Consider the following 16899-nt stretch of genomic DNA (forward strand, 5'->3'; position numbering starts at 1 on the left):
CGATTCATAAAAACATACTTCAGTTATTCCTACATCATTGTTTAGCAGTGATGTGAAGTGGAAAGTTTCTTCTACATTTCTCCGGAAAATTGTCCGTTCTAAACAAATTGTTAAAAAGTGAAAGATCGTTTAAGGAATCTGAAAATTGTCATGGCTCAGACAATTTTCAGTACTATGTAGGAAGAAGTGAAACAATTTTTGATGAATCGAAATATTTCTGTCTTCTATGGAAAAAATGAAAAACTTTTTATTAGTCGAAAAACATTCATTTCGAAGCAATTTTATTGCTGTGTATAAACAAGTGAAAGGAATTTTCATGGATCGGAAAATTTCCATTGCAATGTAGAAACAAACTTTCATAAACCGGACATTTTTAGATATTAAGAATATTCGGACCCAAGAGAAACGGGAATGGGGAATGGCGGAAACTTCATAACGAGGAACTACATAATTTATACGGTTTACCCAACATTGTTAGGGTCGTCAAGTTTAGGAGGCTTAGATGGGCAGGTCATGAGGGTAGAATGGAAGAAAGTAGAAACGCTTTCAAAGACTTGACTGGAAGACCAATCGGAAAACGACTATTAGGAAGACCTAGGCGCAGATGGGAGGACAAGATTAAGATTTATCTAGCAGAGATAGGAATACAAATTAGAAACTGGACCCAGTTGGCTAAGGATAGAAGTCAGTGGAGAGCTTTTGTGAAAGCGGCATTGAACCTCCGGGTTCCATAGCCCATAGAGTTAGTTAGATGTTAGGTGGAATATTTTCCACTATATTTAACTTTACATTGCGATATACAATTCAATTCCTGTAGAAGATAATTAGACAGCAAGAAATTATAATTTTCCAATTAGCTTTCGGGAACCTGCACATTTTCTAATATTTCAAGTTGGGAAGTAAAAATTTAGACAGTGTTTCTCTCTCTCTCTCTCCCTCTCTCTCTGTATATATATATATATATATATATATATATATATGTGTGTGTGTGTGTGTGTGTGTTTGTGTGTAAAGTGCAGGTAACGTACATCGAGTTCCTGAAAAACAAATATCCCATTCCAATATTTACAATGTAACAAGAAATCGAAAACAAACCTTTGTAAATTTATCAATTATTTGGAAAACAGAAAATTCCACTATTTCTTCACATATAGGCCTGCCTATGAAATGAAATAACTACATAAAAGTTCCTTATGAAGATTATTTTTGTAACAGAAAATAAGAAGAAATGCTTTGATTTTATTGTGTTTAACACTCGAAAGTAATAATTCGTTGCTGATTTACTTTCCTCTACAGAATCTCAATTTTGTAGCTCAATGTGCAGTTAAATATAGTGGAAATTTTTCCACTTAACATCACTATATATAATATCTAAAATTGTGCGGCTTATGAAAAATTTTCTCCACTTGTTTCTACATCGTAATGAAAATTTTCCGATCTACTTGTTTCACTTCACTACTTTCCTTTCACTTGTTTCTACAGAGCAATTAAACTTTCCGATTCACAAAAAGTTGTTTTACTTTTTGCGTCAAAATGATGAAAATTTTTCGCTCATAAATAGTTCTTCAATTTTTCCATAGACGACAGAAAATATTTCGCTTCATGAAAAATTGTTTCGCTTGTTTCTACTAGTACTGAAAATTGTATGAGCCATGAAAATGTTCAGATTCTTTAAACGATCTTTTTCTTTTTAACATTTCTATACATGAATTTAAACAATTTTATGATTACTGAGGAATTGTTACTTGATTACTGATATTTTTTAGAACAGAAAATTTTTCGGAAAATTTTCCACCTCCCGTCACTACTTCTAATACACAATCGCTTAGAAAAAAGAAGAAACAAATGCATCAAATTTGGAAGATGAATTTAGAAGCAAGAAATGATATAACTGATGAATAAAAATTAAGATGAATCTTTCATTTATATATTAACAGTTAATTATTTAAGAAGTTAGCGATAAAGAATTGTACTCTTAGATGCTTACTGTCGCCGATCATTTGAATTGAATATGGAAGAACCATCAAATAAAGTAAAGAGACGCGCGCCATTTTGCTATAATATTACATAGACAACGGATTTTATCTGATTCCAAACGGTTATCGTCGAATATACAGGGTTACAAGAGCACTCTGATTAACGAAGCTAGAAAACCCAAAGGATTTATCCCTCTACAAGCGACGTTTTCTTCATCGCCTCCGTGTCCAAGTCGGAAGAGCACGTGCCTAGTAATGAAAGGGTTGGTGACTCGCGCCCCACCCCAATTGTGTATTTTTTTTCTTTTTAAAGTGCTTTTTAGACTCACCTTAATGTAAAGAAATTACGCATAAAGGCGATTTAACATATTTTGGGGGAGTATTTTAGCTTACGGTATGGAGAACAACATACCTAAAACATACTAGGTAAGTTCCTCAAGTACATGTCAGGCTTGTGCCTAGGGGCGGACATAGACTGTGACTATCTCTTGTTGTCCATGAGATTTCTCTCTCACAAGGACATAAGGTACATACTAGGCACATTTCCATGGACCTAAGGGAACATGATAGGCATATGCTTGCTATGTAATTGTGCTGTTAGGGTTAATATCACTGAACAGTAAGGCATATAATAAACTTACTTTAGGATATGCAGAAGTAATTATAAAAGGCTTCCTACAAAAATACCTACAAATACCATAATAAATTCAATGAGATCCGAAATAGAAAGTAACAAAATAGCGTATAAGATTCACTCTACAAAGCAATTATTACATAACCCTTTTAAATTATGATGGCACAACACCTGTGCCATGGCGTCGACGTTCGGAATTTGCTTTATAAGTCTCTAGTAAAGCTTTTTAGACCAGGTTTTTTGCATTCATTCAAAGATGAAAGCATCATAAAATATATGTTATGGGCAGTTTGCAGTCTCGAGTGCTTTGTATGGGGGCTGGGACATCACAAACATGGACGGTAGGTCTAAAAGAAGGATATATTTGAGAAGTGTTTTCAAGAAAATCTCTGACACATTACTATTTACACTAGATTCATGGTTTGTACCTCGTTGGTTTCCTTATAAGACAGGCTTTTGAAATGTATCACTCCAATTTCCCTATCTTGTACCACAAGTGGGAAAATCTTGTCCAAAATGGAAAAAAGGGGATTTTTAAAGAAAAACTTTTACTTTCCCCATTTTTATCTTCACAGGTGCACGATAGCGAAATTTTAGTGCTATCATTTGAAAGGCTTCCTTACGCTGAAGAAAATTAGGTATGACTCATGTTGCTAGAGTCACCACACGTGTGTCAAAAAAGTCTCGATTTCTTTATTTTTTTCATTTTTTACACATTTTTAGTAATTAGTTTAGTAAAGTATCTACAGTATTATCACTGTTTATTCTAAAGTTATGATACGTACCTCGTTTAGTTTGGCATGAACCAGTCTTTGAAACGGAACCACTTGCATGTCTCTAGCGTGTACCATAGTGGAGAAAATTTGCAAAAAAGGGAAATTTTTGTCAAAAAATCTCTTTTTCTCTGATTTTGGGCCCCGCTGGCCGGACCCTGTGTCAACCCACAGAGCCCCGAAAGATCTCAAACATACTACATACTAAGTGTAACAATTGTACGAAGTTAAAATGTTATATATTGAAAAATAAGGGAGGGAAAAATATTGCCCCATGTGCAAACAGTACCAGTTTTCCCTATGTGAGCACTGGATAACCCATTTTGCACATGGGGCAATATTTTTTCCTCTATTATTTTTCAAGATATAACATTGAAACTTTGTACCGTTATTACACATAGTAAGTAGTATGTTTGAGATTTTTTGTATCTCTGTGTGTTGACATAGTGGCCAGCCAGAGGTGCCTAAAATCGGGAAAAAAGGGATTTTTTGACAAAAGTTAGCTTTTTCGCGAGTTTTCTCCACTATGGTACACGCTAGAGACATGAGACTTGTACCGTTTAAAAGACTTGTTCTGGCAAAACAAATCGGTGTATCATTCATGTCTCCACGATAATTAGGGATGAGTATGGAAATTTTTATATAAAAATGGGTTATCCATTGCTCACATGGGGGAAAGCTGGTACTGTTTGCATATGTGACAATATTTTTTTCTCTCTTATTTTTCAAGATATAACATTGAAACGAAGTTATTACACATAGTATATAGTATTTTTGTAATTTTTGTGGCTCTGTGGGTTGACACAGGGGTCGGCCAGACGGGCCCAAAATCGGGGGAAAAGGGTTTTTTGACAAACATTCCCTTTTCCGCGAATTATCTCCACTATGGTACACGCTAGGGACATGCGAGTGGTACCGTTTGAAAGACTAGTTCATGGCAAAGAAAACGAGGTGCAATACATGTTCCCACAATGAACAGTCTTTATGATAGTATAGAAATTCACTAAAAAGGTATTATCAAGGGAAAATATTTAAATCGGCTGTAGCAACAAAGCTATTAATGCCAGGGCTACTCTTTGTATCTTATTCTCTTCACCATAAAGCAAAGATTTTTTGGAGGATTCGCAGGATCGTATCCTATACCAAAGGGGGAGATATTCGCGATAAAAAGGTTTTTTAAAGAAAATCCCTTTTTCCAAATTTGAGCGGAAATTTCCCGCATTTGATACTATTAAGGGACATTTTATGGACGCAGTTGGAAACACTGCTTTACTAGAAACAAAACGGGGTATGAACGATAATCCTACGAGAGTCTTGACGCAATAGATGATTGTGTGAAAGTCTACAAAATACCTCAGATAAGCCATAATTTAAAAGGGGTAAACAATGGACATACACTATTTCGAGAATCGAGATAAAACGAGAAATGTTTACGATACTTTACGTCTCGTCTCGAATTCCATCTCCAAAGCGAGACGAAAATTTGAGTTAGCCTTGTCCCGTCCTGAATGAGAATGTTAACTCTCGTCTCAATTTTGTTTGTCTTGTTTCAAAAACGACATGAGAAATTCTTATTCTCGTGAGCAACAATAAACAAAACCGAAATATTCTTGCCAAATGTTAATTTCTGGTGGTAATGTTATGACCTGAGCGATAATAAGCTCCTAACTTTTAATCTACCATAAGATAATATTAATTATTATTAGTTTATTATTATTATTCCTGAAGATTTGATAGTTCGAGTGTTGAAACATCCCTGTATTCAAATATCAGAAGAAAATAAAACGTGTGTCATCGCCGATCAATTGCCATCGAAAATTTGAAAATAAAAAAGTACTAGTCGTTAATCGATCCGATTCGATTCGACTACTTTCACATTACTTTCGAGCACCTTGATCACTTAACCACGATTATTGCACAGCAATTGATGTATCTTTAGTTTGTTTACGAGTATAACACACGCACCGTATTTGATTCAAAATAAAGGAGTTTTGTATTTTGTTTTTATACAATCTGTAATGTTGATACTGTGGTGAATACAATGATATAATGCACTCCGAGTCCTCAATTACATACTCCTGTGTTTGCCAATCAATCTGACTGTTAATAATCTACAAACAGAAAAGGCTCTTTATTTAGGCGAGCCGGAAGAAGAAACGCATTAGATGAGTGGTTAGCGGTGTAGTTTCCTAATACAGCAACCCGTGTTTGATTTCTCCCTTCGCAGTTTACACTTTTTAAAATGTATCATTTACAAGGCTGAGTTCCAGTTGGATGCTGCTAAATGAAAGATAATCTCCAGTGGATAAATTCGTTGATGATGTAATGCTGAAAATAAAGGAGGAAAATGAATGAAGAAAACGAGCTACAGAGTTAATTCTATCAATGATTCTATATTTGATGTTAACCAATAATTTTGTGCATTTTTAAATTTTGTTTATTGAGAATGTATTCTCCCCTTTTGTTCTTGTATCTCAAGGTGTAAATTTGCGCAAATATTAAAAAATCGCGAACCTTAAGTTATACTTGCAACCTAAGGAGAAACACGCTTGATACTGGTAACTTCTCCAACTCGTTTAAGTGTTAACGAATTTTGCGTTTTTAATATTTACAAATAAATTACTGCATAACAATATTTACGATTTTCAATAGTAATTTAACGAATAATGAAATTAGACAAGTTCTTCTTTCGAAGTAACATTACGTATCAATGAGTGTCGTTGAAACCTAGGATCTCAGGTCCTGTTAGATAATCAAAATTTTCATTAGGGGCTGGGTTCTTCTCCTGAGTGATCAATCCATACTTTAATTGATTTGCAGATAGGACTACTGTTAATGTCCAATGATCGATTTTTAAATGTGGCCAATGTGTGTGTTGATATCAACATGTAGCTAATGGGCAAATGTCAACATGACCCACTACTGCTGGGACACTGTCCCACGTGCAAAAACTAGCAAAATAACCTTGTACATTCTGCTATTATATCTGATGCACGTTTTTGGTAGAACGTAACTAGAACATGAATGTCCCTCTTTGTTTGGGACATTGTCCCACCGTCGACACATATGAAAAGAAATCTGTTAATCCATGGTTCCAATTCTGATAGAGCGCGAAAATAACAAACTTGTATCATGTCCCACGTCTTTTGGGACATATGATGTTCTCGAAATATAGGAAAATACCTTCAGAAATTCGTATCTTACACAGTGTACATGCCAAGACAAAGACGAAAATGAACTAATTTGGTACATGTAACACTACTGCTGGAACACTTACATATGGAAAATTAAACGACATAAGAAATAGGAATAAACGTCTTAAAGCTCTGATTGTTTACAAGTGTGCAGTAGGATAACAAAATGAAACACACGAGCTTGTCGGGATGCTGTACAAGAGCGCTTGCCAAATAAAGTGAGTACTCCTCAAAGAAATAAATACAGAGAAAGTGAGGGCTAGAGCGCTCGCTTTTGCTCTCGTGGTCGCAATTTCCAATCCTACTGGGAGCCCACGGCCTCAGATTCAAGACCCGAGTAGTTATTTTCCTATTTTTCGCACTTCGGACGGTGTCCCAACAGTAGTGGGACATATTGACATTTATTCATTAGGTACATGTTGATATCAACACACACATTGGCCACATTTCAATATCGATCATGGAACATTCATTTAGTTTACCCAGTTTCTTAGTGCGTCCCCTTGCACAAAATTCAACTTGGCATCAGTTGTTGCATTATTATTGGTATGCAACCGTGCACATCATATTGCATCGGATTGAGGGAATATTATTGGTGAACTGGCAATGGCTTTCATGTTCTTGGTGCTATTCCTTACATTTTTGACGCTTTCAAGTCACGCTTACTGAGTATAAGTGCATTTTTGGGCATTTTTCTTTAAGTGTTTTCAAACATGTGAATCACCCTGCTTCATCTGTTGTGCTCTACCGACACTCCCGAAGTCTTTCCAGAGCATTTGAGTACAAATTCGCAACACTTAATACTCAGAACGTCACCGTTGGCCAGCATCCGTACTTGGCGATTATGTAACCACGCACAACGGGCATGAAGATGTCCGCCACTTTGTACTTGTTCCAGATATCGACTTAATACAAAATAATTATTGTTAGCTGATAGAAACCCTATCAATTCATAAACATTTAGACCAATTTCATTTGGCAGATTATCCGGGACTCCCTACGTTCCTTTGGAGAATCCCTTGCGCGTGCATTGTAGGATTATGAAGCATGTAAAATTCAATACAACAGGTATGACTTCTTCAGTGAATATTTTACCCGCCCTCTTTACGTTGGGTAGTTTCCGAACTATTGGCGTCCGAAAGTCATTTTCCCACGCTTCCGGCACCTTGTAGATCCGAAGCTATGTCCGATAGGCGAAAGTTCAAGAGAACTTTTTTCTTGTCTCAGCGGCAGGAGTCACCTCCCAAGAGTTGTAACACTAATTTTCCACACCCGATATATATACTATGGTGAAATATTTCAGACTCCATGTAACTTACATTGTAAAAGTCGAAGTACGTGGTTTGCTCCATAAATCTAGAGCGTGTTTCAAAACAACACCGACAACGTTCGGGAGGTGATTCCTGAGACTAAGATAAGACGAAAAATATAGACAAACCTGGGTGCACAAATGCTTTCTTAACGAGTTGTAGGCTTTCGAAAACAAGCAAAAATGAAATTTAAAGGTTCATAGCCCCAGAACTATGGGACCTAAGGTTGTCGGGTCAAAACTTCACTTAGGAATTAATAAGTGCACTAGGGGAAACCAGAGTGTTCGAGAACACTTAAGCTTTGATTATAAATAACTGTTTTGTTTGTGGAGATAAAGTTAAGATTTCTTATGTATAGAAAGCTTGAAGTTTACTAAAGTGCAGAGGAAAGTCAAAAGTAACATTTTTTAAACAAATCAGTGAGATGTTTTAAAAATGTGCCTATGTTCGATATTGCCCGAGTGGTCGGGGTAATGCCAAACATAGTGTTTACTTTAAACTTTCCTTTACGAAAGAAATGAAATGCATTAAAATACATGAAAATTACACCGTAATTTAATATTTAAATTTTTAGTAAGAATTATAATTATAGACATAGTCAATAAATTTAGTAAATAATAAATATAGCAAACTATTCTAATTAATAAAGCTAATAACACTTATTACCAAGACATGGTCTATTTCCTAAACCAATTTCATTAACTTATTACTTTCTTTTCAATAAAGAAAACCATTTAAAAATTGTTGAGAATTTTTTTCGCACGATGGGGTAAACCGAACCTCCAGGATAAAGACAAACATTCTGTCTGGCATTTCCCCATGAGACGCTATTTTATAATTATAGTTGAAACTAATTGTTGACTGTATAGAGGCTAGTAAGATTACAAAGAACTAGTGTTCAAATATAGGGGAATAGCTTTATCTGTAACAATATAAATATGAGCCAACTTACCTTCCCACATTGTTGAATCAACGTTATAAGTGAATTGACAAAAAGAAGAAAACTTTTCTTCCTGGCAATTCATTCAACTGACCACCAAATTTATGCTACACTTTTTCCGCTCTCTCCGCTCGTATGTAGCAAAATCGTGTGTTTGCTAACAAGCTTTCTTGGACGTAAACTTGGGTGTTCGGCATTACCTCAGTGTTCGCCAATACCCCGGTTTTCCCTTCCCAAAAATACGTTTCAGAATCCTGCGGTACTCCCACAACAATTTTTATGGAGGGAGTTTGGCTACGGGCATATAATTTGAAGTACCCACCGACTACGTGTATAAAAATTGTTGCGGAAGTACCACAGGATTCTGAAACACGGATATTTGGATAGGGCAGTTACCAGTTCCTAAGTGAAGCTTGACCCGACTACAGGGGGTCCCATCATATTGGATGTATGGTCCTTTAAAATTATTTTTTTCATAAAATGTCCATTGAAGCTTTCCTGGTGAAGTATTGCAAAAGTCTTCACAGTTTAGCATACAGGAAAATGATTTGATTTCTGTATGTTTTCGGCAGCCTATAACTCCGAAATGTCGGATTTCTGCACCTAGGTTGGTCTATGCCTTTTGCCTTATTTTGATGTCGGGAATCACCTCGCAAACGTTGTCGGTATTTATTTTGAAACACCCTGTATAACATATCATATGACGGTTGGAAACTCTAAGATTCCATCGTAGTAGTTGCATATCAAGCTTGATTTCTCAATTTCAAAACTATATAGACTTATAACATTGGAGAATCACTATTGGAATCTGTTCGTTCTGGGAAAACAATCTCTACGTCCTATGCTATTCGGCTAGGAAAAAGCCCACTGCATATTTGTTTAAAAAGAATTCTAAAGAACTGCTAAATAAGTGAACTGTTACTCTCAGAAACAATCAAAACTATTTGATATAAACATAAACTATAAAGCGTTAATCGGATGGAACTTTATTTAGTGTATTAATAGAGTTTACTCTGTAAATATTAGTTTTGAAATTATGTCCGTTTACCTACAACTAATAAAGGATTTATTTTATCCAAACTTAAGTATCCTAGCCGTTTGTTCACTTTTTCAGTTTATAAATAGTATAAATATATTCCATACGAGGAAAAATCAATAGAGGACAATAAACATCTCTTTCTTAAGAAGTTATTCAATAACTTATGAAAACATTACTGTTAGAGGTGTAACGAAAAACTTTTGATATCGACTTTATTCATATCTTAAACATATTCTCAAAATTGTTATCAATTGCTTTGGTTATGTGTATAGGTCAATAAACACTTTTTTAAAAAATATTACAAATACTCCTACGGCCAAATAAACACAATATTTCATTTTAGTTTCGAAATGTGGGCTGTTTTAACGCAAGAGTCAAAGTGATCCCTCCATTAATGATAATATAATTTATTTACTGGTACTCATAGTGTTACGGAACTGTCAGCTATACTGCTTATTTCTGCTTGAAAAATTTTACTGATGATATGCAATCACATAGGTTTAGATGGGGAAAGTATCAAACATCTTTGAAATCTTAGTAGCAATGCTCATCCTTCCTTAAAGAAATGTTGTATTTTTGATGGTATGTATAAAAAGATATCAGAAAAAGTGTCGGAATTAATTTTTTGTTTAAGCTTAGCACCTAAAAATTGATAGAGCCCACGAATGTAGTAGAACTGTATTTTGTAGAACAAAGATACATTATCCACAATCAGATGGCTTGCAATCGCTATTTCAATGTGAGCAACTGCCCTCACCACGCTACAATTATCCGTCTGGTAGAACGGTTTCGGCAATATTATTCGGTCTTCAAACTATCAAAGTTAACCTAGATTACGTTCCGCTCGGACTCTCGGAAACGTTCAACGACAGAGGAATATCATTAATGACAACCCAACTATTAGTAATCTGACAATATAAACCACTTCGTGGCACTCAGCTGGGGATGACGCGAAGGTCATTCCAAAGAATTGTAAAGACAAACTTGAAATTGTTCCCGTAAATATTGCAACTGATGCAGAAGTTAACCCTCGGAGACACACCAGCCGTCTCAAGTATGATTTTCGCTTCCGGGAGTTGGTAACGGAACAACAGGACTTTCTTCAGAATCTGGTAATGAGCGAAGAGGTCCATTTTCACTTAATGAATAGTCAAGAAACAAAGTTTCAGAATTTCGGCTCAGAAAAACCCTAAGGTCAAATGTCAGCGTGATTTGCATTCATAAATGTGTACAGTGTGAAGTGGCGGGATGTCAGAACGGATCATCGGTATTTATTTCTTAGGAAAAAAAATTACAGTTACAGTTGCAGGGGAGCAATATTGCACAAGAATCAGGGACTTTTTAAAGATCGTCTGTAGCTAATAATCCTGCTCACTGGTTTCAGCAATATGACGCAACTGCTCACGCAGCATAAATTCTGGGCATTGCTATCACAATCTTTGGGGAGAGTTTTATTTCCAAGTACCGTACTCAAATTTCAACTGACCATCATCTTCAACTGACATAAAAGCCACACTTTTTCCCTCAAGGAATATCTCAATGAACATATATACATCAAACATATAGCCGGCATAGAGCATGCAATATCAATAATCACACTGAGGGCCGTGAATTACAGCCGGAAATTCTCGGCAAAGTGTTGGATAATGTACAGGAAATGATCACTGACTGTGAGGTTGCGTGTGGATACTTTATCCACATCTAGTGTTTTCACATTTCCCAACTATTTACTTGATATATGGAGAAGGAATAATTACTTGAATTTCCACACAGAAGAAAAAATATATATTATTCAAATCCATCCATGTGTTGTGTACAATCCTGTATTTTATGTGGAGGGACCCCAATACTATATTAATACTATTTTACCAAAACATCTCCAATTTTCGGGGGAGTTCAGAAAACTTACTGTTGAAGTGTGCAGTGAAATCACAGATGGCATGCACCCTTGGGTAATCAATAACAACAATGTTCGTTTAAATATAGTTCAAAATCAAAATGGCGACTATATTGAACTTCTCTGTACTAGAACATGTTTCTACAGCGTATTTCCTATTTGATAATTTCATTACAATAAAAGTTTACTAATAATAATGACACATTCTAGGTCTTACTATTCATGAGGAACTCCTTCAAATGTTGTGGTTACAATATAGAATCCACTGTCACATCCTTTCTGCTTACAAGTCTCGTACAGTTAACCACACATACTAGTCTCACAAATTACTGTTAACCACTCGTCACCGCGGTGATTCCGTTCACTGTACATGTATGTTTTCCATCACAGTCGAATTATTTGCTATTTTTGTATGCGTTCTTGAATCATGTTATAACTTATAAACCTCTAAAGAGGACACTGCCGGAGTGGTGCATCAACTAGTTATTTCCGGAACTAATTCAAGTATCGAACCAAAGACTCTACTGGATGCATGTATTAGGCATCCAACTAATGTTCCGTTTATCCGCCTAAAGTTTAAGCAGAAATTAACGTGTGCGTGTGCTTGTGTGTAAAGTGTAACTCATTTTATGTTTTCCTTTTCTAGGAGTACCTGGAACAGGGATCGTATTAGAAAACTACATGACACTTTTCGGAGAGTGGAACCTTACCTCTCCTTCTTTGTACCTTAAAACGAAAATGCTTAACCATAAAAATGGATATATTGCAATTTACTTATCACAGGGTACAAACGTCAGTACAGATAGTATGTATTTTATCAGACTCGGCCTTATGAACGAAAAATGCAAACAACAAGTAACGAGTATTTCAATTGCTCATTGTGGTAGTTTGGGTAATACTAACTTACACATCCATACTGGAGAGACAAGGAGTTGTAATATATTGAAAGAGATGAAGGTAAGTAAATATATTATTTAGAGTTCATTAGTATGTAATAGAAATCATTCTACATTTGCTGTCATGCATCAATTGATCAATTTCACCAATTCTAGTTTGTACTATTAAATTGTTCAAAATGATGAAAAGTCTAAATTATATCGAAAAGAATTCTGAATTGGACACCATAACCTAATAAATCTCATAAGTTTTGATTGCATAAGTAGAAACTCGGGAGGAATGCATTCTGGGAATATAATTTACTTGATACTGTTTTCCGTTCTAAAGTTTCAACCTACGAATCAATCGCATATGTCTCTCATGTTATCTTAAAATTTACGAAATTACCACAGTTTCATATATATATTTATATGTAGAAAGGAAAAATATAATGAATTTTTGAAATCTATATTCATATTTATGTTTGATTTCAACCTATTAACTTTTATCTAAAACTGTACATTGATATTTCTATTCCAAGGTAATTGATATAAGATACAGTTGCTTATCTTAAACACTTTATGACAGAAGTCAGAGTTTGAGAATATCTGATTTTTTTAATTGAATTCAAAATTAAATATCTGATTTCTGACAATTAACTTTTTACTTATAAAAGACATATTAAGATTTGTTAATAGACTACTGTGTGCATTATAGGACTCCGCAAAATCCTTATGGAAATTGAATTTCGGTGGAATCGCTTGAAACCGTGATATGTTGTAGATATTGTGATCCTGAGAAAAGAAAAACTCAATGGACATAACCACCAATAACTGGCTGTTTGGCCACTACGCGGTCATTAAAAAAAACACACTAGAACCTGATGACAATCTGGATTTATGGTGATTATGTATAAAACAGCAAAAATACTTAGCTTTTATCATCGTATACTACAACCTGGTAAAGGAAGGTGGTGAGTAGCAGCTAACATCATTTAAGCATAGGTAACATCCCGATATTCATCAAGCGGACAAAGGAAAGACCCCGAAGTCCTACAGAAAATGACCGGCTTAAGCCGAGCCTCCCGAATGTGAACAAATACTGTATCAACTGACCTAAAGTTGCTCAGTAGCCACAAATTAACACATTTTTTCAGCATTATATCTAAAACGTATCAGTTTCATTCATTTTCAGAGGAATGTAAAATATCGTTATACCCGGCTGTATTAAAAAATGTCAACCTGTAGTGGCCAAACGGTAAATGAATGATGATTATGTTCATTAAGACATTTTCTAACACTGACAAGATCTACAACACATCACAATTTCATTCATTTTCACCGAAATAGAGAACAACTTTATACTCGGATATATTTTAAAGAAAAATGCTCTGAAGTGAGCAAACGGTCAGTGATTGATGCTGGTGCTATTGAGACTTTATCTCAAGATCACAATATCTACAACATATTACGATTTCGATTAATTCAAAGGAAATCCAAATTCGATAAGAATTGTGCGGGGTCCTTTGGTTGAACAAAATTAGAGATTAACCCGTAACAAAACACGTCAGAATTTTTGATACAACAACACAGGTCCGTCTCTGAGGGTCTCTCTGGAATTTACAGTCGTTATTAACCGATATTTGTACTGAACAATAAAAATTGTGTATTTTTATGCTCTGTCAAAGCTTACTTACCAAATAAATGCAAATAACCGTTACAAAATTCATTACATGATAACTATTACAAATACCAAATACAATAACGAAAACTTTTTCCTATTTTGATAGTAATATATTACTATTGAAAAAACACTTTTACTATAGTCCACAGAAAATACATGATCCACATCCAATGAAATAAATGATCCTTTTTATGAAAAATGCACAAAGTATAAAAGGGCAAAAATTTTAAGAAAAATACTTTGTTTCCAGAAAGTCATGTTTTTAAATGGAAAATTAAACTGTGCTATAAATTTCAATATTTGAGTTACTAGAAACTGTACCAATGACCAATAGATTTTCCATTTTCATTGTGATCAAGATTAGTTAATGTTCTTAAAACAAAAATACCAAGGTGATTTGTTTGTTTTGTACTTTTTACTTTGTACAATGGGGGCAAATCTTAAAAGAACACTCATGGCCCGATCACGGTCCGATCATGGTATTTGCATCATGGTCCGATTCGAAAGCAAAGTTTTCATCAACTGTCAAATTTTCACCACTTCCTTCTTCTTTCTCAAACCACTGGATTACAAGAGTCCAAAAAGATGGACCATTTAAGCTCACAGAAAGCGAAGGACCAGAAATAACATCCATTACGTTACAACACAGGCCCGTCTCTCAGACGGCAAGCCAAAATGAACAATTAATCATGTGACCCCTATAAGAGCTACAAACACACTACAATGAGGTTGCAACGGCAGCAGCAAAAGGAGCGATTAGGTGATAGCGCCATATAACTATACAACTGAAGAAAAGAAAAAAGCATGTGAGTGGTACTTTAATCAGTCTCGAAGACGGGCGTGTGTTGTTACGGGTTAAAATATAAAGTTAACCAAGAAAATTATGTCCCTTTTTATAGAGGTCTATATTCAATTAGCCCTCAACCCGCGAGATGAATGCGAATGAAGATAAGATGAAGGTCAGTTGTTGGTGCGGGTATATCCAATTTAATACCTGGTTGTGACAGTTCAGTTACACCGCAACCTTGATTAAGGACAGTGTGATCAGTAGACCTGTGTTGTTACAGGCGTGTGTTGTTACCGCGAGTTGAATGCGAATGAAGATAAGACGAAGGTCAGTTGTTGGTGCGGGTATATCCATCTTAATACCTGGTTGTGTCAGTTCAGTTACACCGTGACCTTGCTTAAGGACAGTGTGATGATGGAACCTGTGCTGTTCGGGTTAAAATATAAAGTTAATCAAGAAAGTTATGTCACTTTTTATAGAGGTCTGTGTTCAATTAGCCCTCAACCCGCGAGTTGAATGCGAATGAAGATAAGACGAAGGTCAGTTGTTGGTGCGAGTATATCAACCTAATACCTGCTTGTGTCAGTTCAGTTACATCGTGACCTTGATTAAGGGTAGTGTGATAATGGGGCCTCCACAGAGCATGGTAAGGGCGTGAAATCTGTACGAGTTCAAACTGGAGTCAAACGCCCCTGCAGCGCCCGGAAGATATACCAGGCCAGTTGTCGAAAATGTCGTAACTACGCGAACAGTGCTGCAGTGATTTAACAAGTTCAAGGAAGGTAGCGAAACACTCGAAGATGCACCACGTGCCGGAAGACCAACACATGTAAAAAAAATGAAGATCTTCAGGCAGTAATTGAGGCGAACAGTGGCTAGACATGTGAAGAACTGGACCTACAATTCAGTGTGAGTAGAGAAACCATTCGGCAGCACCTCCATCAACTTGGGAAGTACGACAAGTTGAGTCGATCGGCCCTACATGCTATGACACCGGGCCAGGTGGAAACACTAGCAGACACCTGTGTTTCTTTGCTGTCTCGTCTGAGGAAGGAGCCATTTATGGACAGGGTGTTGAAATGTGATGAGAAGTGAATCCTGTACGAAGCTCCGCGGTGACGCATCATTGGTCAACATCCATGAACCGGTTTCAAAACAGCTGATAACAAGGTCCTCCTATGATGAACTGCTCGAGGGTTGCTGGAGTGCTCGCGATATCGTGCATTCGGAACTCCTACCAGCTGGTCAAAGCATCAATGCAACTGTGTATTGTGAGCAGTTGAGGAGTGTTTAAGAAAAACTCAAAACTCTGGAACCAGCATTTCTGAATCCGAAAGGGATTCTCCATTTAGAGAACGCTAAATTCCACGTGGCTAGGATGACCTGGAACACCATTCTACGCCTTGGATGGGAAACACTATTGCATGCGCCACACTCCCCGAACATTGTACCGTCCGATTATCACATGTTGCATTCCTTCGACAATCAACTTAGAGGACAGCGGTTCAAACCCCAGCAGAGGTGCAAAAGGAACTTGATACTCTCTTCGCTTCATGTCCCACCAAGTTCTTCCGCAATGTATCCATCGGCCTTCCAAAACTTTGGCAGAAGGTCGTCGATACTGATGGGGACTACTTTTTGATGTACTTGCAGGCGCGTCTTAAGTCACATATCGATGTTCGAAGGTGATGGGTGGAAAAGCGACAGAACTTTCTTGGTTATCTTTATAAGAAACGTTATTTAATACTTAAATTATGGAAAATGAAATTAAATTAAATCTTTGAGTTTTA

At 36.1% G+C, this 16899-nt stretch overlaps 1 protein-coding gene across 1 annotated transcript in view; it reads left to right on the top strand.

The window, feature by feature from the left end:
* The first annotated feature begins 12520 nt into the window (after positions 1-12520).
* The window catches only part of LOC145669861 (uncharacterized), a 206370-nt gene continuing 201991 nt past the window's right edge, over positions 12521-16899 (top strand). The window contains exon 1 of the mRNA XM_081738207.1: positions 12521-12720. Coding sequence (XP_081594333.1) covers positions 12571-12720 — 150 coding nt within the window. The 5' untranslated portion in view covers positions 12521-12570. The remainder of the gene's footprint in view (positions 12721-16899) is intronic.

The sequence above is a fragment of the Thermobia domestica genome, chromosome 14, assembly GCF_964235325.1.
Source record: "Thermobia domestica chromosome 14, izTheDome1.hap1.1, whole genome shotgun sequence".
NCBI lineage: Eukaryota > Metazoa > Arthropoda > Insecta > Zygentoma > Lepismatidae > Thermobia > Thermobia domestica.